The sequence below is a fragment of the Stomoxys calcitrans genome, chromosome 3, assembly GCF_963082655.1.
Source record: "Stomoxys calcitrans chromosome 3, idStoCalc2.1, whole genome shotgun sequence".
In the NCBI taxonomy this organism is placed as follows: domain Eukaryota; kingdom Metazoa; phylum Arthropoda; class Insecta; order Diptera; family Muscidae; genus Stomoxys; species Stomoxys calcitrans.
In genome coordinates, this window is record NC_081554.1 from 63,232,180 (window position 1) to 63,254,300 (window position 22,121).

Sequence of the window (22,121 nt, forward strand, 5' to 3'; positions counted from 1 at the left end):
ATTTTCACTCCTAGAGCCAATACAAGCGCATTTATTGACCAATCTTTCCAAAATTTTGTACAACGCCTTCCTCAACGACTACCACAATACATGAGAAGTTTTCTTGAAATCGGTTCAGATTTGGATATAGCTCCAATATATATGTTCGTCCGATTTGCAGTAATAATGCAATAAAATGGTCATATGTTAACCGATCCCCTCGATATTTGGCAGAAAGGACTTTCTTATGACTCCCGACATTACAGGTGAATTTCATAGAAATCGGTTCAGATTTAGATATAGCTCTTATATATATATGAAGCCCAATTTTCATTCCTAGTGCCATTGCAAGCGCATTTATTGACCAATACTTCCAAAATTTTGTACAACGCCTTCCCCGACGACTACCACAATACATGAGAAGTTTGCTTGAAATCGGTTCAGATTTGTATATTGCAGTAATAATGCAATAAAATGGTCATTTGTTAACCGATTCTCTCGAAATTTGGCGGGAAGGACTTTTTTATGACTCTAGACATCATTGGAGAATTTCATAGAAATCGGTTCAGATTAAGATATAGCTCTTATATATATGTAGCCCGATTTTTACTCCTAGAGCCATTGCAAGCGCATTTATTGACCAATCTTTTGTACAATGCCTTACTCAACGACTACCACAATACATAAGAAGTTTGCTTGAAATCGGTTCAGATTGAGATATAGCTCCTATATATATATATAGCCCGATTTTCACTCCTAGAACCATTGCAATCGCATTTATTAACCAATTTTCCCAAAACTTTGTACAACGCCTTGCTCGACGACTTCCACATTATCTGAGAAGTTTGCTCAAAATTGGTTTTGATGATATTATAGTGGCAATCTGCAATAAAATCCAGAAAAATTTCGTTCATTGTAGTACCACAGGAGCAAATGAAGGAAGAATCGCCTATCTAATTCATAACGGTGAATCAGCCTGATCCTTATAGAAAGTCCCCATTTGGTAATTCATACTGATATTTAAAGAAAAACGAGCCTAAAACAGAACTTCTATCTATCTATCCTCTTCTTCGCTGACAGAATACAGTATTACAAAGAAGTATTGGGCACGGCAACATTTTTCATAGTATAATCTTTATTTGTTCTTTTCTCATAACACAAAATTTTTGCTTATATTCCAAACCAAAAATTATACAAAAATTTATTAACTAATTTTTCATTAAGTGTTCTTGCTAAATTATTTCTATACATCAAATTTACAAAAAGCTGACAATTGTATCTTACAGTTACATGTATCTTCTTTTTTTTTACAAATCTTATTGATAACATCTAAAAGGTTTTAGGTTACATCAAAGAGAGAGAGGATAACAATTATCATGTACTTATTATCGATTGATTATATACAAAAATTTTACAATTTTTTATTTGTTTGTATGTTTTTCCGTTGAGTGAAGAAGCTGGTATTATGGTGGCAGAAGAGATTTTGGTTATTTCAGATTCACATCCTTGTTCACATTGTCCTTATGCCGCATTTCTTGTTGGATTCTCTGAAATTTGCAAAAAAAGTAGAAAAAGAAACAGAAAATTAAATTTGAAATTCTCAATTGTTTAACATTTGTTTTGTTGTTTGAGCTCTTCTCATTTAATTTAGTTTTGTTGGCATAAGAGATGACTTCACCTTAACTTTGCCTGCTGATCTTAACAGATTTAATTAACATAAGTGTTTCTTTCATTCGGCTTCCTTTTTGGGTGTGTGCGTGTGTGTGTGTGGGTGTGTTTGAGAAATTTTCCAGACTACAAAAAAGGGAAGGCATGCAACAAATCCATCCATAAAATCAGCCCTTGGAAGAAGCAACAAGAAAAATAAAAACCAAAAAAAAAAAGAAAAATGAACAAAAAGATGTTAAAATTTTGATTAAGTATTCCGGCAGGCATCCCGCCTCTTCAGCTGGGCGTTTTTCCTCAGTCTCCATTTTCCGTTCGAATTGGTGTTTGTTTGCAAGTTTTTTTTGTTATCGTGTTTTTGAAATTAGGATTTTAAGAATGTAACGAACAAAAGAACTAAGCAAACAAAGCTCCCAGTGAAAAACAATGAAATCTTCAAATAGCAGCACCAGGACAAAAGCAAAAAAAAAAAAAAAACAAAAAGATACGGAAAATGTTGAAAGGAATATCTCGTAATAATGAATTTAAATCAAAGGCACACAAACTCAACTTCAACTCAAATAACAAACACCAACAATCAACTGCCGCTTCCTCTTCATCTACAACAACATTGTGTGGAGAAGGAGAGGGCTTCGTGTTGTTGCAGCCAAAGTGTTTGGGTGGGAATGAATCAACAATCAGGCAAAATAATGAAAGGGATAAATAAAAGATTGGCAAAACTATTTTGACCAACAATCTGGCACAAACAGTCAAGGAGAGATGCCTTTGCTAAAGTGGAGTCTTTTTTAGTTGGAATTAAATTAGACAAAAGAGGAAGGCATAACCAGCAAAAAAAAAGGTGAAAGCATTGCCGCTAAAGTCGACTTAAGCATGCCCTTACCCTCAGAGACTTATACGAAGGGGAATTCTATAAGAACTTGAAGAAATTTTTATACTTTACACCTAGAGGCAAAGCCTATTAGGTAAGGTTAGGTTGAAATGATGGTGCAGATACACCCAGAGAAAAGTTGATACTAAACGTGTTAATTTTTTTTTCACGTAACCAACACGCAGGGGATGTCCCCTATATATGCAGAGCATTGCGTTGACAATTAGGAAAGTTAAGGGTTGGAGGGGGGAAAGAGGGAGTAGTGTTTATTGATATAAGTCTTAAATTTCTAAATGTCAATGTCGGTGGGAAAGACATTAGCTGGAAGTCGATTCCACATACGATGGTTCGGGCGAAAAATGAGTTTTCTCGGTAATGCATGGTCCGGTCGACTGGCCAATCGATTACAAACGGGTGCGAGTTCCTGGCAAATCTTGTATTCCTGGTAAACATCCCAACGTCAGGGACAGGAAGACGAATATCCTTGGAACACACGCCATGGAAATAACGATAGACCAATACAACGCTACCCACATGTTTAAGGGAAGCAATAGAGTTGGATACCCCACTGTCCCCAATCAACACCATCGCTCTCCGTTGAACCCGCTCAAGTAGCTCCAAGGATGATTTTGGAGCTGCTGCTCATATATGAGAGTTATATTCCATCCTCGGCCTAATGTAGGTAGTATAGATATTGAGAAGATCAGAAGAGGTGAAATATTTCTTGCACCGCTTAAGAAAGCCCAAACACTTGAATGCTTCTTTCGACACTTCGAATACGTGTTTTGACCAACGGACATCACATTGTGTCTTCATACCCAGAACATCAAAAGCATCTGACTGCTCAATATCTATACCATCGATAGATATCGACGATTGAAGTGGGTCAGTGTAACGCTTGTGGGACAAGAAACAGCACTGCGTCTTCTGTGCGTTAAAGTCTACTCTGTTCATTCGACCCCACTCGAAAATGGCCAACAAATCCTGGAAGAATCCTGTCCACAATTTCTTGAGGACTGGGCCTATGGTCGAATGAATATGAATGACACAGACTACTGTCATCGGCAAATGTTTAGACTGGATTCGAAGTCCGACCCAGTAGATTGTAAATGAAAATAGGAAAAAGGGAAGGGGAAAGAACAGAGCCTTGTGGCACACCTGCGGTCAATGTATACTCATCTGATGAGAGCCCATCTACAACAACTCGTATAGTGCGATTTCTGAGAAAGCTCGATATAAATCGAACGAAGTTATTACCGACACCAAAAGCGATAAGCTTTGATAAAAGTGCACCGTGCCAGACCCTATCAAATGTCTTGGAGATATCCAGAGCCATGACCTTACTCTCACCAAACTGGTGGCTATAGCGACTCCATTGTTCCGACAAAAATGCCATTAGGTCTCCCATAGAGCGATTTCTGGGGAACCCATACTGTCTGTCGCTTAGAAGGCCATTGGACTCTAAATATCTGATAAGTTGATGGTTAACCATACTCTCCATAACTTTGGAGAGCGCGGAGCATATCGCAATTGGCCGGTAATTCGTAGGGTTGTTCGCCCTTTCTTGGGGATGGGCTGAACGTTTGCAACCTTGCAATGCACTGGGAAAACACCCGCACGGTAAGCAAGGTTGAAAAGGTTGCGTAGTGGACGTGCAAGCGTCGAAGAACACTTACAAAGGATAAGTGTTGATATACCGGGCCCGGAGATTTATTAACGTCGAGATCCGCAAGGACCCTTTTAACTCCACGTGTTCGAAAAAATATCTGAGGCATCGAACTAGGTACACTATCATTCACGGGGAGTGGATGATTGCTAAACGGCAAGGAAGAATTTGCTGCAAACATTTCAGCCAGTAGATTAGCCTTATCAACCGGGTCAGTGAATACCTGATCATCCTTTACAAGATTTGGGATTGCCGATGGTTTGCCCTTTACTCTTTTTACGAATGACCAAAAGCTCTTGCTTCCTCTCGGAGAAGCAATACCTTTGGCACGAAGACGCTGTTCGTAAAGAAACTTTTCTTATCTAAGTACCCTGTCACACGAAGTTCTTGCCTTTTTGAGCAGCATTTCGGTATTGGCAAAAACAAAAACAATGCCGGATGATATGGATGAAACATAAAATGACTAGTACCGACTGGTACTAGCCTTATTACCGAACTGGTATTGGTTTCAATACCAATTTGCTATTGGTTTAAGCACCAGACAGTTATTGGTAACCGTTATTGATTATTCTACCCTCTAATACACCAACGAAATCATTGAAAATAATTTTAATCTAATTTTATTTCGATTACGAATCGACTGTGAATCACTTTTTGATTTGTATTAGCTATGTCCGTCCGTCTGTCCATGATCCATTGTGTACAAAGTACAAGTCGCAATTTTCAACCGAGAATGTTAAAATCTGGACAGGATTTCTTTTGCCTAGAGGCGAAGCCTATTAGGTAAAGTTAGGTTAGGTTGAAAAGAGGGTGCAGATAAACCAAGAGAAAAGTTAATACCAAACGTGCTCATGTCAGTACCATACGGTATTGATAGTAAAGCAACACTGTATGGTTCAAAAACAATGACGGATGGTATAGATGAAACTTAAAATGACTAGTACCGAACTGGTACTAGCCTTATTACCGAACTGGTATTGGTTTTAATACCAATATGTTATTGGTTTTAGCACCTAACAGTTATTGGTTTTACTACTAAACCGTTATTGATTATTCCATCCCCTAATGACAAAAAGAAAAAAAAAAAAAAACGTTGAAAATAATTAAAATCTAATTTTATTTCGATTATTTATGTTAATCATTATAAAAGGTAATGTTGAACCGTGACCAACCTCAATTCTTTGAATTCAGCAATTGATTCCATATTCGCTGATTCCCAGAAGTGTGTTTCGTATGAATACATAAACACAGAGACAATCATGTGTTTGATGTATTGTAGAATGTGCTCTGAATTTTTACTATTTCCATTTGCACCGCTTTCAAGTATTTGAGCAGGTTTTTATATTCAATATATTAAGTACAAAGCTCAACAACACTTCTGGCGCGATGACAAGAATACAAATGTGACGCCGTTGATACTAAAAGGTATTAAAAGTCTTTGCCAATGACTCGAACAAAATAATACCAGGCGGTATTGGCAAAATGCAGCCATTTTTCTAGCAGTGTATATATCCGCCACATGCGACTATAAACATACATCTAAGCCAGTAATCGGCTTTTTGTGAGATTTAAAAACTAATAAAAAGTAATCTCAAAATTGAAAATTTTATGTCAGGAATTTCGTACTACTTACAAAATTCTTCATTTTTTCCCATACCACACCCCTTGGTTGGTTCATATCTGATATTGTGTCCCCTTTTATGTACCGGTGTCTTTTATCCGCGAAAGCCGGGCAATGGCATAGGTAATGCTCCAACCTCTCATCAGCTTCCCCATCTGTCCTTCACATGCTATCACTTGCTGCAACGATTTTGCAAAACTCAGCTCGTAGTCCTATGTGTCATGTTATGATACCGAAAGCTCTACTAACCTCCTGCGTACTTCCTTTCAGTAATAGCGTCGTCCTTTCATAACCCGGATCACCCCCTACGAATTTTGTCCTCCTGACCTACCGACTGTCGCTTTTCCACAGTGTTACAAGCCCACGCCCTTAACTCGGACAGCGTCGACTCTCCACCAAATCGTCTGCACTTTCATTTCCCCTTACTCCGTTATTGCCCGGCACCCAAACGATGCGGATTGTGCCATCCCCAGAGAAAGCGTTAATCTCCTTCTTACACTCCAAGGCTGTTCTTGCCCTTACCGTCCTGGTTGTTTTTGACGTTATGGCCGTGTTACTGTCCGCAAAGATGTTTACACTCAACATCCTCGCGTTAGCATCACACCACCTCACGCATTCCGTGATCGCCCGGATCTCCGCCTGCAGGACCGTATAATGGTCACGCAGTCTAAAACAGATCTCATTCCCTGGGTCCTCAATGTAGACCGCCAGGTCCATTCCGTCCCCTAGCATTGATCTATCCGTCTAACATGATCTTCCAGATGTCAGTACTATGGTTGCGTCAGTCCAAGACTGTGCCGCTGGCAGCAGTGCCTCTCACTCGACCTCAAGTGTCGTCTCAGGTATCCGATCGGAAACCTCTTCCCTTCCTTCCAGGTTTTCTATCGTCGCCTCGATTATACTGCGATGTTATGAGCTGCTCCCATCCTCAATTCATTCTCCCATCACCTTAAGTCTCATAGCCGCAGTGGCTGGCTCAGATTTAATCTGTATGTAAACGGGTCGGATATTAAGAATATCCAGTGCCCTAGTGGGCGTGGTTGTCATTGCTCCGCCTATGCCAAGACAACATAACAACATTCTCTGAACTTAGGTTGCACTTTTTCTCCATCGCAGTCCACCAAACTACTGAGGCGTAAGTCAGTATCGGTCTAATCTCGCTCCTGTAGAGCCAGTGGACTATTCTCGGCCTATAGAACCTCCAAGTCTTTTTTAGGCCTTTCTGCATAGTTTATTCGAATTACCGCCCCTTACACGTTTTATTACGTCGTCTGCATAGCAGACAGGCCACCATAACGCCGAGGTTTGCATGTCCGCCTACGACGCTGAAATCCAGGCTTTGAATCCTGCCTAGAACATCATATTGCTGGCATTTGTATGGTACTATGCCATGCAAAAACTTCTCTCTTAAGAAATGTCCTACTGCGGCACCTCGTTCGGACTCAGCAGTAAAATTGACGTTATTCAGATGTTACACTTGAAGCGGACAGTATTCTTGATATGCGAGAAGTTTGCCACTGGTCCTTAATGGTATGTACATGGGCAAATTTGCATTTTGCATAGCAGGCAAGGTTCCGTAGTAGGCGTTTTATGGGGGAATGGCGATATATTGTCCCATTTGTCCCATCTCTTCCTTATCATTATAGAAAATTGCGTGCTTAATTTTTGAATCTTCCTGTGGTAAAAAATGAGTGGTTAAATTTTTGATTCTTGAAGTGGGAAGGAACGCTTCCCCTTACCTTATTTTAAAAAATACCCGTTATCGGACATAAATTGGCTATTAAAAGGATATTCTATTTGGACCTTTATTGTTAACCAAAAACAAGAATTAAGCTCTTTTATTTGGAATGGGGTACCCGGGAGGAGCGTCCCACCACAAAATCTACCCAAACGGACATGTAGGCCGATCAATACAATATGGGTTTCAAATGAAAGCTATTTAAGAGTAGAAAACGAATCTAATAACCAATTTCGGGGGAAAGTTTTCAGGGGCGTCTGCACCCCATCAACTCCCTTCCATTAAAACCTTTTTACCGTCCATGGTAGTATGGATTTCAAATAAGAGGTATTTGAGAGTAGAATACGAGATTGATATGACCTTTTAGGGCCAAGCATCTGGACTTCCGTTCAACGCTCACACAGGACATATCTAACGAGCATGGCAAAGGAGGGCTTCAATGAAAACCATTTGAGAGCAGAACGCGAATTTGATATCTACTTTAGTGTCCTTTTCTCCAAACAAGATATATTCACCAACCATGGAAAAAGAGGGTTCAAGTGAAAAGTATTTGGAAATAGAGCATGAATCTTAGTCCCACTTTAGTTCCAAGGTGGCCACATCTTCCTCAAAATAACTCCCAACCTCGGACAAAAATGAAAGGCAGTTGGAAGTAGAATAACAATCTGTCATCCATGTTTGTGGTTAAGTGTCTAGGGCCAAATCCGAAAAGTTTGAAAAAGACGAATTTGAGAAAGTAGTTTCAGTATTTTACTTAAACTGTTCATTGGCGTATTTTAGATATCTTTGCTTCACTGTATGACCTTTTAAACTTAATTTATTGAAAAGATGAGAATATGTTTTGGAGATCAATACTTGTAAATGATGTCAATATTGACCATTATTCTAGAATGATAACTACATTATTCCTTTCTTTTTCAGGTCACTATTGGTTTGGTGTTATTAAAGAAGACTTAAGGTGAGTACGTCTATGTGATGTTGAGATCTTAACATTGATTATTCTTCAGTAGAATACAGTTTAAATTCAACCATCGTTTTTAGGGTCTTTGAAGATATTTTTGGTATTGGATAATATTGCCTCTTCTTCTTGATCTCCTTCGATTCATTTCAGATTTTGATGTTATTTAAAGAGCTCTTGATCTTTAGGGCCTACAGTTTTCTCTTTATCAATTTAGATTCGAATAAGCACTGAATGTAATAGATCCAAAAAGTTCTTCATATTAACCCCTTGCTTAACCTTTGTTATCCCATTTATTGTAGGGTACAACAATAGACTCTAGCAAAACAAAGAAAAATTACAACCATTTTCAAATGTAAATTAACATTGAATTGTTGATGTTGGCAAATTCCTTCGTTTTTCTTAGTTTCCTCTTTTAGACTTTTTCACTCTTTTTTCTTGAGAGTTTTCAATGATTTTTTTCCGAGGATTTGTTGTTTGGCCATTCCACGAATTAAAAGAAAGTGTACCTATTCATTTGAGGGTTTATGTGTCTTACCCATTTACTTTGTTTTTAGAAAGATTTTGATGAAACAAAGAAGAGAAGTAATAAAAACAGTCAAGAGTTGTAAAAATTTTATTCATAGTAAAATCAAGATACTATTTCGTATGAAAGCAAAGTAGTGAACGGGGAAAAACTAACAAAACAAAACGGAGGAAGGCTTTGATAAGAAATATAAATAATGAAATTTTGCTTGTGCTCTTTGCAGTCAAAAATCAAGAGTGTGAAATGAAATGTTTAAGTCATACAAAGGCTAATGAAGGAGATGGTTGAAAAGAGAAAAAAAACGATAAAAATTTGATTAAAAAAGCAGTTGAAAAGACTAAATTGCTGTATCAATATGGAGTAGGGGTTGGTTACATTGGATTGCCTTGCTAGCAACATGAACAAATATTAAATTCTCAGTAGTTGTTAAGTTTTAAACAATATTCGGTCCTTGGTTTGATATCAGTAAGGTATTTGCCGAACTTAAACTTAAAGACAACTTTACAGCTTTCTAAGGCTGAGGGTTAACGAACTGATTGCCTCTATCGAAAAATGGCATTGGTCAAACTATATAAAGAAGAAATGGTGTGGCGAGTCCAAAAGCAAGGTTAAGTTTAAAAATGCAAATTTGCCCATGAACATTCCATTAAGTAACAGGGGCAAATTTCTTACATATCAATAAGTCTTTTATGATTCAAGTTTAAGCTTAGTGATAAGGTGCCTCCGTTATAGCCGAGTCCGAACAGGGTTCAGTAGTGCGACACCTCGTTGTGGAGTAGTTTTTACATGGCTGCCATACCATTTTTATACCCTACACCACTACTGTGGTACAGGGTATTACAACTTAGTGAATTAGTTGTATCACCCAAAAGAAAGAGATATAGACCCATTGATAAGTATACCAATCGACTCAGAATCACTTTCTGATTCGCTTTAGCTATGTCCGTCTGTTTGCCTATCTGTCTGTCTGTCCGTCTGTCCATGTTAATTTGTGTACAAACAACAGGTCGCAGTTTTCATCCGATCGTCTTCAAATTAGCTACAACCATGTTTTTTGGCCTAGAGACGAAGCTTATTGAAATTGGAAAAAATCGGTTCAGATTTGGATATAGCTTCCATATATATGTTCGTCCGATTTGCAGTGATACTGCAATAAAATGGTCATTTGTTGACAGATTCTCTCGAAATTTGGCAGGAAGGATTTCTTTACGACTCTGGTGAATCTGGGACGACTGGTGAGTTTCATGGAAATCGGTTCGGATTTAGATATAGCTCTCATACATATATCGCCCGATAATCATAATCCTAGAACCACTGCAAACACATTTATTGACCAATCTTGCTAAAATTTTGCACAACGCTTTTCTCGATGACTACCACATTATCTGAGAAGTTTGCTCGGAATCGGTTCAGAATTGGATATTGCTCTCATATATACGTTCGTGAGATTTTGGGTAATTGGGCCACAATGTTTGTCATTTGTCAACCGTAGTTTTTACAGTTTCAATATATTTGCTCGCCGAGGTCCATCAAAATTGGATACAGGATAGGTGTAGGGTATTATACAGTCGGCACCGCCCGACTTTTGCCCTTCCTTACTGGTTTAGCTTAAGTTATAACAAGTAAAAAAGCATGCTAAATTCGGCCGGGACGAATCTGATATACCCTCCCGGTATCTCTTTTTAAGCAAAGAAAGGATAAAAAATAAAAATTTCTATGCCATTGGAGCTATATAAAGTTATAGTCCGATCCGGACCATAATTGATTTGAAGGTTGGAGACCATAGTAGAAGTCATTGTGTAAAACCTCAGCCAATTCGAATAAGAATTGCGCTCTGTAGGGGCTTAAGAAGTAAAATAGGGAGATCGGTTTATATGGGAACTGTAGCAGGCAGAAGACCGATTCAGACAATATTTGACACGCAGGTCATGAGAAAAGTTGTTGTACAATTTCAGCCAAATCGCATAATAATAACGCCCTCTAGAGGATCAAGAAGTAAAGAAGATTCCATATCGGTTTATATGACAGCTATATCAGGTTATGAACCGATTTAAATCATACTTAGCACTGTTGTTGGAAGTCATAACGAAACACATCATGGCAAATTTCAGCCAAATCGGATAGGAATTGCGCCCTCTAGAGGCTCAAGAAGTCAAGATTCAAAATAGTTTTATATGGCAGCTATATCAGGTAATAGACGGATTTGAACCATACTTAGCACAGTTTTTGGAAGTCATAACGAAACACATCATGGCAAATTTCAGACAAATCGGATAGGAATTGAGCCCTCTAGAGGCTCAAGAAGTCAAGATTCAAGATCGGTTAATATGGCAGCTATATCTGGTTATATACCGATTTTAACTAAATTTAGCACAGTTGTAGAAAGTCATAACAAAATAGGTTATGGACCGATTGAACCATACTAAGCACAGTCATTGGAAGTTATAAAGAAACACGTCACGGGAAATTTCAGCCAAATCGGTTTGGAATTGCAACCTCTAGAGGCTCAATAATTAAATACCCCAGATCGGTTTATATGACAGCTATATCTGGTTATATACCGATTTTAACTAAATTTAGCACAGTTGTAGAAAGTCATAACAAAATATGTAACGCAAAATCTCAGACAAATCGGATAGGAATTGCGCCCTCTAGAGGCTCAAGAAGCCAAGATTCAAGATGGGTTTATATGTCAGCTATATCAAAACATTGTCCTACATGGCCCATTTACAATCCCAACCGACCTACAATAATAAGAAGCATTTGTCACAGCTTGTAATTCAACCGCTGATACATCATCAGGGCCTATCGATTTTAAAAAGTCGAAACTTTTTAACGCCCAAAGAATTTTCCACTCAAACACAGACAATTTCCCAAATTACTTCCGAAGAATGCATACCAGTGACAACTTCTTTTGGCGCCACTGGCGGAAAAAGTTTATCAACGTGTAGTTCTAGTGTTTCTCTACTACACTTTGTTACATTCTCTGACTTCTGAATCCTACTGCAATGGGTTTCAAAGATACGATCTTTTTCTTTAACCTAAAGGCCTCAAATGTATGCTCCACGGAGCTGCAGATTTCCAGCCAGGATTCATTCTTGAAGGGAACTGGACTACCTTTTGTATATTCTTAGCTCGGTCTTATAGAAGTCCCAATTGTGTGATGCCCTTGTGGCATTCGCCCTATTGAAGAGTTTTCTGCAACCCTTCCTTAGACCAACCAGTCCTGGGGTCCACCATGGTGATCGCTGTATGACCCTTGGTTTGGCTCAAGGACATGCTGAAATAAGCGAGACATTAGGGGTCTTTGTGATCCGCTTGACCGTTGCGTCTGTGCCCTTGACCACTATGTTTTTTCAAGTCTAGAATGCAGAATGTGTTAATTTTTTCTGTTTAGCCGAGTGACCACTTCTGCAGTATTTTCGCCATAACTGAAACCAATATAACGATGATGAGAGAAGCTGCTATCCAACACTTCCAAGTCGCATATCCTTCCCATCATATTTTCAGACACAAAGGTATCATCTAAAGCTGCTACCCAACACTTCCAAGTCGCATATCCATCCCCTCATATTTTCAGACACAAAGGTATCATCTAGCACTGCCTGCCTGTTTCTATAATAAAGGTCGGTTTATTTCCTTGCTTACAAATCGCCAGATTGCAGCTTGAAATATATTCGGTAGATAACGAAGATAGATATTCGGTAGGTACTGAAGAGATGTAGATATTCGGAGGTACCGAAGAGGCTTCAACTAGCAATTTATGCTCTCTGAATCGTGTGCCATATAATAGGAAGCCAGTCAGTAATGATAATAATAACCTTGGGTCTCAAATCTTCTTACTTTTTCTCCTGCACTTCCATGCTAGTCAGTCACAATGTTCCCAACTAAACTCACATTTTGGTGAGCTGCCCATTTAACCTATCTTAAACTCAAATTTGCCCATGAACATTCCACCAAGGAACAGGGGCAAACTTTTCACAATCAATGAGTGCAGTCCGATTCAAGTTTAAGTTCAATTATATGGGGCCTCCTTTTTCTAGCCGAGTCCGAACGGTGTGCCGCAGAGCGACACCTCTTTGGAGAGAAGTTTTACATGGCATAGTACCTCAGAAATATTGCCAGCATTAGGAGGGGAAAATCACCACTGAACATTTTTTCTGATGGTCTCGATTCTGATGATTCGAACCCAGGCGTTCAGAGTCATAAGCGGACATGCTAACCTCTCCCCTACAGAGGCCTCCTCAATAAATTCATCACAATAATCCCCCTCTACTCTTTTATGCATGTTTAGCTTCTGAAAGATATCATCACCTTATTTAATTCGCCTTAATTATTCTTTTGAAATTTGTCTTAAAAGAATGTGGCTGACACATCTCCATCTCAATCTCACATCCCGCCTTGACATTTATTAGCAAAATTAAGATGTAATGAAAATAACTCACCAATCAATATTTCGGAGATTTTTTCCGCCTGCTTTCTCTGCAGGAGATTAGGGTCACTAATATTGGAAGGCCTTTCGCCATAGAATCAATAAGGTTGGCAAATTATTTTTCAAATTAACAAAATCTCGCTGTCATGCCCTTTTGATGATAATGAATTAAACACAAACAAAAGACCTTTTTTAAGGGACAACAGCCAAAAAAAAAAAGAAGGATTAAAACCGGCCACGCTGCTTGAAGGGTGATGTCTGGCTACGGTGTGATGATTTGGGTTTTATTCGTTAATTAATACAGTTTCCAAACTTGGCATTGAACCCTAAAATAATTCAAAATATACAAATTAATCTTCTCAAATGCTTTGTCGGTGTATTCGCGCAAAGGACAGCAAACAGCTTTTGACGAAAATGTGTACCTTCAAAAATTGGGTAAAAATAAATTTCTGCCTATTTATACAGTTATTTTTAAGTTTTTTATTTAACATGTAAATAAGAAGCTTTTCCACTCATCGAAAGGTGATGAGATCGAACGAAGGTAGTAAAAAGGGCAAATATATTGAACGAACAGGAGTGTGGTAGCGCATACAAACGTGGTTACAGTGGAACATCATACAAACTCTTCTAGATAATTAGTCCACTGTTACATCAACCAAGAAAGTGCAAAATGAGTGTCGACAATCTACCAAAAAATTTTATTTCCCATATTATGGAAATTTTTGTACGAGGGTTACCTTTTATATTTCGGGATTAGAGAACAAAAACAAATATTAATCATCAAAAATCGCTTTGTTTTTCATTACACAACACCACATGCAAAATTTGAGCCAAATTGAACACAAATTGCGGCTTGTAAGAAGACAAATCGGGAGATTTGCTTATTCGGGAGCTATATCAGGTTATGAACCGATGTGGACCGTACTTAGTACAGTTGTTGGGAGTTATAACAGAACACTACATGGAGAGTTTCAACTCAATCGGACAAAAATTGCGGCTTCCAGCGGCTCAAGAAGTCAAATCAGGAGATCGGCTTATATGGGAGCTATATCAGGTTATAGACCGATGTGGACCGTACTTGGCACAGTTGTTGGAAGTTATAACAGAACACGGAGTTCAAAATTTCAGCCAAATCGGACAAACACTGCGGCTTCTAGAGGCTCAAGAAGTCAAATCGGAAGATCGGTTTATATGGGAGCTATATCAGGTTATAGACCGATGTGGACTGTACTTAGCACAGTGGTTGGATGTCATAACAGAACACGGAATGCAAAAATTCAGCCAGAGCGGACAAACACTGCGGCTTCCAGCGGCTCAAGAAGTCAAATCGGAAGATCGGCTTATATATTAGCTATATCAGGTTATGGACCAATGTGGACCGAACTTAGTACAGTTGTTGGGAGTTATAATATAACACTACATGCAAAGTTTAAGCCCAATCGAACAAAAATTTGGACTTCCAGCGGCTCAAGAAGTCAAATAGGGAGATCGGTTCATATGGGAGCTATATCAGGTTATAAACCGATTTGGACCGAACTTGGCACAGTTGTTGGGAGTTGTAATAGAACACTACATGGAAAGTTTCAGCCATATCGGACAAACACTGCGGCTTCCTGGGGCTCAAGACTTCAAATCGGGTGATCGGTTTATATGGGAGCTATATCAGGTTATAGACCAATGTGGACCGTACTTAGTACCTTTGTTGGAAGTTATAACGGAACACGGAATTCAAAAATTCAGCCAAATCGGACAAAAATTGGGGCTTCCAGGGGCTCAAGAAGTCAAATCGAGAGATCGGTTTATATGGAAGCTATATCTAAATCTGAACCATTATGACCTATACATCAATATTAAATATCTGTGGCTAGTTTAACGCGTTCGTCGGCTATGGTGATTTCGACAGACGGCCTCAGAATGTCGAGAGGATCCGGAATCATCGATCATTTGCTTGGAAGTGCTTTTTGCGCGAGCAACTTTTTCACGAAAAATTTTCACTTTCACAAGGCCAAAACTGCCTGATGGAGCGTTCAAATGCTTTTGCGATGTACTAGAGAGTACTTAGTTTGTACCGTATAGACTCAAAAACGGCTGAACCGATTACCTTGAAATTTTTACAGATTGTGTAGGTTGGTCTGGAAGGAAACATAGGCTATATAATTTTTGAAGGCGGACCCTCCCCCTTACCCTAAAAGTACTACCCAAAAATAAAAGTAGACCGATTGGGACAATATGGGATTCAAATGATTCAAGAGTAGAATATGAAATTCATAGTAAAAGTTGGGTGCATGTACCTGGGGGCAGCCCTAGCCCCAAAACCCCTTAAAATAGGTTTATTTGATGATCATGACAATATGGGACTCAAATGAAAAGTATTAGGCAGTAGATTACAAATATGGCATATAACATTAGGTCCAATTAATGGAAGGTCAACACCCTCAAATATCCCCAAATGGGCATATTAGCCGACCATAGCTATATGGGACTCAAATGAAAGGTATTAGAGAGTAGATTACGCATATGACATTAAAATTTACGTTCAAGACAAGGTGGCGCGTTTTTACTCTTAAACATACGTCAAATGGGTTATTTGACCCATTATGACAATATGGGACTCAAATGAAAGGTATTAGAGAGTAGAAAACGAATTTGATAGTCTATTTTGGAGCCAAGTGTTTTGGGGTACGCCCTAAAGCACCCCCCAAACTGAACTTAATTTCCGTTGGGAATAATGAACGAATTTGATATCCAATTTCAGTGCAAAGTGCCTGTGGCCTCCCCAACCCCAAAACACCCTCCAAACGGTTCATATTTCCGGCCAAGGCAATATGGGGCTCAAATTAAATGGATTTGGAAATGCAGCACAAATTTTAAATCCATATTTAAGTCGAAATGTCTGAAGTGCCATCCCTCCCCTAATGATACCATTACCCTAAGGAAGAACATTACCACCAGGAACCGTCCCGCAGTGCCACGCATGACATTGTACTTTGCTAATGTCGCCAACATTAAGAGGGGATAGACTCCACTTTATCCGATTTTCTCGCCATGATTCGAACGCTTTCAGCGTCATAGGCTACAATGGCACGTTTTCGATATCCGCATTCAGGGCGAAGAGTCCCCATCCAAAAAAGATATTATAGAGTTATAGAAGGCGCTGCGGAGCGGGCCCGGTTCGGCTAGTAAAGTATATATATTCTTGATCGTCGTAAAAATCTGAGACCATCTAGCGATATCAGTCCGTCCGTCTGTTGAAAGCCCGCTACTGTCTTTAAAAATAGAGATATTGAGCTGCACAGACTCTTTGTTTGTTTACAAGCTGGTTAAGTTCGAAGATGGGCTGTATAGGGTTATATCTTGAAAAAGCCCCCATATAGACCGATCCGCCGATATAGGGTCTTAGGCCCATAAAAGCCACATCTATTATCTGATTTTGCTGAAATTTGGTTCAATTTGGCACAGATCGTTCCAGATTTGGATATAGCTGCCATATAGGCCGATCCTCCGATTTAGGGTCTTTGGCCCATAAAAGCCACATTTATAATCTGATTTTGCTGAAATTTGGTACAATGAGTTGTGTTAGACCCTTCGACATCCTTCTTCAATTTCACTCAGATCGGTCCAGATTTGGATATAGCTGCCATATAGACCGATCCGCCGATTTAGGATCTGAGGCCCATAAAAGGCATATTTCTTGTCCGATGTCTACGAATTTTGGGACAGTGAGTTGTGTTGGGGTCTTCGACATTTGTCTTCCATTTGACTCAGATCGGTCCAGATTTGGATATAGCTGCCGTATAGACCGATCTCTCGGTTTAAGGTTTTGGGCCCATAAAAGGGCCGACGGATCCTCTCATGACCATCAACATACGTGTTTATTATGGTCTGAATCGGTATATTTTTTTGCCTAAGATGAGATGCCGGGAAAAGAACTCTACAAATGCGATCCATGGTGGAGGGTATATAAGATTCGGCCCGGCCGAACTTAGCACGCTTTTACTGTATTTTTTTTTTTTAATAAAAATAGAAGGGAGTTTGCATTTAAAATTTTAATTTTAAAAGCAAACTCCCTTCCATTTGTTTAGGGGAATTTTTCCCATTTTTTTATCATCTTATTCTTCCTTTTATTTCGATTTAGAATACCTACTTTTTCCCCTGGGAGACATTTCCCATTTTCGAAGTTCCTTTAGAGTTGGGGAAAAGGGAGTAGGGAACAAACTCCCAGAAAATTGTTATTCAGAATATGGGAAAAACTCCCAGGGAATTGATATCCAGAATAGGGCTGAATGACTTCTACTATGGTCTTCAACATTCAATTCACTTATGGTCGGAATCAGACTTTAACTTGATATATCTCCAATAGCATAACAGTTCTTATTCAATGTTCTTTGTTTGCCTAAAAAGAGATACCATGCAAAGAACTCGACAAATGCGATCCATGGTGGAGGGTATATATTGGGTTGCCCAAAAAGTAATTGCGGATTTTTTAAAAGAAAGTAAATGCATTTTTAATGAAAGTTAGAATGAATTTTAATCAATTATACATTTTTACACATTTCTTTTTCTAAAGCAAGCTAAAAGTAGCAGCTGATAACTGACAGAAGAAAGAATGCAATTACAGAGTCACAAGCTGTGACAAAATTTGTCAACGCCGACTAAATGAAAAATTCGCAATTACTTTTTGGGCAACCCAATAAGATTCGGGCAGGATGAACTTAGCACGCACAAAAATCCGATTACTGGCTTAGGTGTATGTCCATATTGGCATGGGGCGGATTAATATTCGCACCCTCTTTTCAACCTAACCAATTAAGCTGGTACAGCAAAGCGAGCCACAATAGTTAATTGAAAAAATGTGTAGAAAAATCTCAAAATTTTCAACCAAAAAAAAAAAAAGACTAAATAAAACACAAATCAACAAAAGCATAGCAAAGGAACAAAAAACAAAGCTTTATTTAAATATTTCAGCAAATGATAGATAGATATATATATATGTAACGATATATAAACAATACAAATATAAAGCGAAAAAGTAAGTGTTGTGTAATTCAGTGTATGTGTGGGGTTTTTGAGTGATAAGGTATGGCATTTTAATTTATAAATAATGAATTCAAAAAAAGGAAAGCATTTAACAGTTTTTACGAAATATATAAAGAAAAAGTAATTAATTAAAAAAATAAAAATAAACAGCTAAAAATGTAAACAATTTAAAAAGAGAATATTATTAAACAAGTTTTTGAGTAACAAAAAAAAAAAAAAAAACAATGGTAATAAAAAATACAAAAAAAAAAAAGTTAGAAATAATAAAAAAATGACTTTTAACATAGTTTTTTAATGTTTTTGTTTTTAATATTTTTTTTGTATTATAATTGTCTGCCGTCTATTTTTCGGATATTTATAACAAAAAACAAAGACGAGAGTTGAACAACTTTGCAAGCAATTTTTTTTTTCATTTTCTTATAAAAAATGACTTAGTACTTCAATAAAAAATTGTCTCATTGCTTAGCAATAGTCTGCTGCTTTAAAAAAAAAAATTAACATAAATTTCATTGGGTCTTTTAACATTATTTCAATTCACTTCACTTAAAACTTAGCAAACACTTATGGCCACATTAAGTTGATAAATTTTTTTTTTTTTTACAAAAATCGAGCATAAAATCATTTAAATTTTTCGTTGATCTTTACAAAAATTATTTACGTTTTGTTTTTAAAGATTTTGCGAATAATATTCATACAATTTTTTGTTGTATGTTTAAGTGTGATTAGTGCTTGTGTGGTGCATAAAACTCAGAACATATTAAGTATAACAGTTTCATAAGTATACAGTGAACAGTATAACACAATTCTCTAGATACACTTAACGTAGATGACTCCATGTATATGCAACATAATATTTCAAATTTTCATATATTTTCACAAATCCTATGTGGCTTTTGAAAAACACAAAGTGTTTTTGTTTTTCCTTAAATGATTATTAAGAGAGGAAAAATAATTTTTTACCAATTTTTGTTTTTTGTGTTAAAAAACTTCTAAGGCTGAGAAAAATTTCATTAAACAATCAAACGTAAAACTTAACTACAAGTATTTTTGTTATCATATTCTTGGTGTGGTAAAGTGTGGTTGTGGTTGCTTTGTAAACACACAAAACTAAAAGCTATGAAAAAGCTTTACTACATTCTAGTTCAAGGTTTACTACATTCTAGTTTAAGGTTTACTACATTCTAGTATATATTTTTCTTTAAAAAATTCATCAAAAAACATAAAATATTCAATTCAAAACGTTTAACGATTATATGAGGGAGTTAGTTTGCCCTCCCTCGTTTGTGATAAGTAAAATTCTAAAATGTAGGGACATTTGTTTTTCTTCATAAAACTCAAAAGCAAGAATAAAAGGCTTACAAGAAATTAAATTAAACAAAATAGGCTGCCAAGCATAGAATTTAAGGCAATAACCAAAGATTAGCTGCTCTCCTTCAAGCCCTTTAAAGGATAACGATTTACTTTAAAATGTTCTTAAAGGTAATTACCATTAAATGTCCTTAAAAGCTCTCTCTTCCTCTACTTCATTCCTTGCTGATGGCCTTCTGTTTTGTCATTTTCTGCTTTCTTAGAGTTTATCTGGCCGGCTGGCTGGCTGGCTGACTTCATCCTGTTTACAAATCTCATGGTAATCCTTTTCTTCCTGCTTTTGTGTGCATATCTATGTATGGGGGTGGTTTTTTTTTTGTGTACGTTTCTTTGTATGGTTGGTTTCTGTTCTCTCTTCTCTAGTATGGTTTAGAAGCATCTTTGGGCTTTTTCAATTGGACTTTTAAGCGTTTGGTGCCCACTTGAAATCCATTCATTGCTCGTATGGCTACCTGCGCCGATTCGGGATTGTCAAATGATACGAAACCAAAGCACTTGGATAAGTTTGTCTGCTTGTCGATGAAAACTTTGGCGGAAATGACATTTCCAAATGGCAGGAAAGTCGAGGCCAAATCTGTGTCAGTGAATTCCTGTGGCAAATGATATATGAAAAGATTACAGCCTTCAGGACCTGCAAAGAAACAAGAAGAGTGAATAGAGAAAAAGTTAATTAAAGCAAATACAAATTAAAAAAATAGAAATTTATTTCTGTTGAAATTTTCCAACTTTGCCAAAAATTTGATTAGGTAATTGGGTAAAATGGGCGTATTTTTGTTTGCAATTGCTGTGAGTTTTGTTTTTAATGACTGCTAATGTATTTTTACTTTCTATCTGCTCTAATTACAAAAAAAAAATTGCTAAACACACCATCAAAACCTAGAATCTGAAACCACAATTTGCAAATTTCGTTCAATTTGCGGTTTCCCCATGTGAATTACTAAACAAATAACAAGGGATGGAGAATTTTATGGCCCGCACCACAACTGTGGTATGGGTAATAAATGTTGGGAACGCACAAACAAAGGCTGATTATCGGTAAACAGTGGTCGAGTACCAAAGTGCATTTGCCAAAATCGATATAGAGGCTTATTCACCAGTGAAGTGCATATTGAATGAAAGTTATAAGCATAGAGGCAACCGGCTTAGCCTGGATTTCATTTGGCAGGAAGGGCCCTGATGATGGTATAGAATGTTTACCTCCTAGTCAGAATGAGGTCCAAGTAGCAGTGACCCGACTAAAGAACAACAAGGCAGCAGGAGCCGACGGGTTACCCGCTGAACTATTTAAGACCGGAGGCGACACGCTGATAAGGCGTATGCAGCAGCTTATCTGCGCAATCTGGCTAAAAGAACGCATACCCGATGATTGGAACCTCAGCATACTATGTCCCGTACACAACAAAGGAGTCAAGACGCAATGTGCCAACTACAGAGAAATAAGTCTCCTATCCGTCTCATACAAAATACTCTCGAGCGTACTGTGTGAGAGATTAAAACCTAAAGTCAATGAAATAATTGGACCCTATCTATGCGGCTGTAGACCTGGTAAATTCACCCTGGACCAGATATTCACACTGCGCCAAATTCTGGAAAAGACGCGAGAAGGACAAATCAACAACCTACCAACTACGTCCTTAATAAAGCATAGCGAATGAAAGAAATATGTACGCATCTGGAATCAGTACTAATTATGATGAAATATCGCACCTGAATTGGGCCACCAAATCAAGCATTGTATACAAATGTGCAAAATGTGGCATCTATGTTCATAAAAGCTCATATGGAGTTGAAGATGTATATGGGAAATGCTAAAGATGGAAAGATAAACAAGAGAACATAGTGCAACGCGTATTAAGGCGGAGTATTCCTAACTTCTTATGCCAAGTTAACAAGAAATCACAACAAAGAGGAACTGGTAGGCGGTTATTGACAGAAATAATACAAAAGGCGAAATGCACGCAGGCCAGTAGTCTCGAAAAGAAGATCTATTTAAGAAGCATATCTTATAAACGGCTGCAGAAACATGATGAAAGACCACCTATGCTGATAATCAGCAGAACGAACAGAAAAACAAACAAAGTTTTTTGGAAGTTTTGCATCTCCCTGGACAGTCGCTAAACTAACATTAGGTAGGGTTAAATGGGTTGCCCACAAATGGTGAGTTCACTCGGAGGCCAGTTTGGCCCATTGTGGTACCCTATAAACAGAGAAAGAAGATGTGAGACCTCGGACAAGAGGTTATACACGAATAATAGAAAGACAG

General features: G+C 37.9%; 1 protein-coding gene across 10 annotated transcripts in view; it reads right to left on the reverse strand.

Moving 5' to 3' along the window:
* Positions 1-1,179: 1,179 nt before the first annotated feature.
* Positions 1,180-22,121, reverse strand: part of LOC106082527 (CUGBP Elav-like family member 2) — a 632,612-nt gene continuing 611,670 nt past the window's right edge. For 9 of the 10 annotated variants that reach the window (XR_009397811.1, XR_009397808.1, XR_009397814.1 and 6 more), the window contains 2 exons: positions 19,978-20,489; positions 1,180-1,526 (listed from right to left, as the gene is read on the reverse strand). Coding sequence is in view for 1 of the 10 variants with exons in the window: in XM_013245088.2 (XP_013100542.2) it covers positions 20,218-20,489 (272 nt within the window). In the remaining 9 variants the exon portion in view is untranslated. Of the gene's footprint in view, positions 1,527-18,376; positions 20,490-22,121 lie in introns of those variants that run through there. The other variant, XM_013245088.2, reaches the window with a different exon arrangement.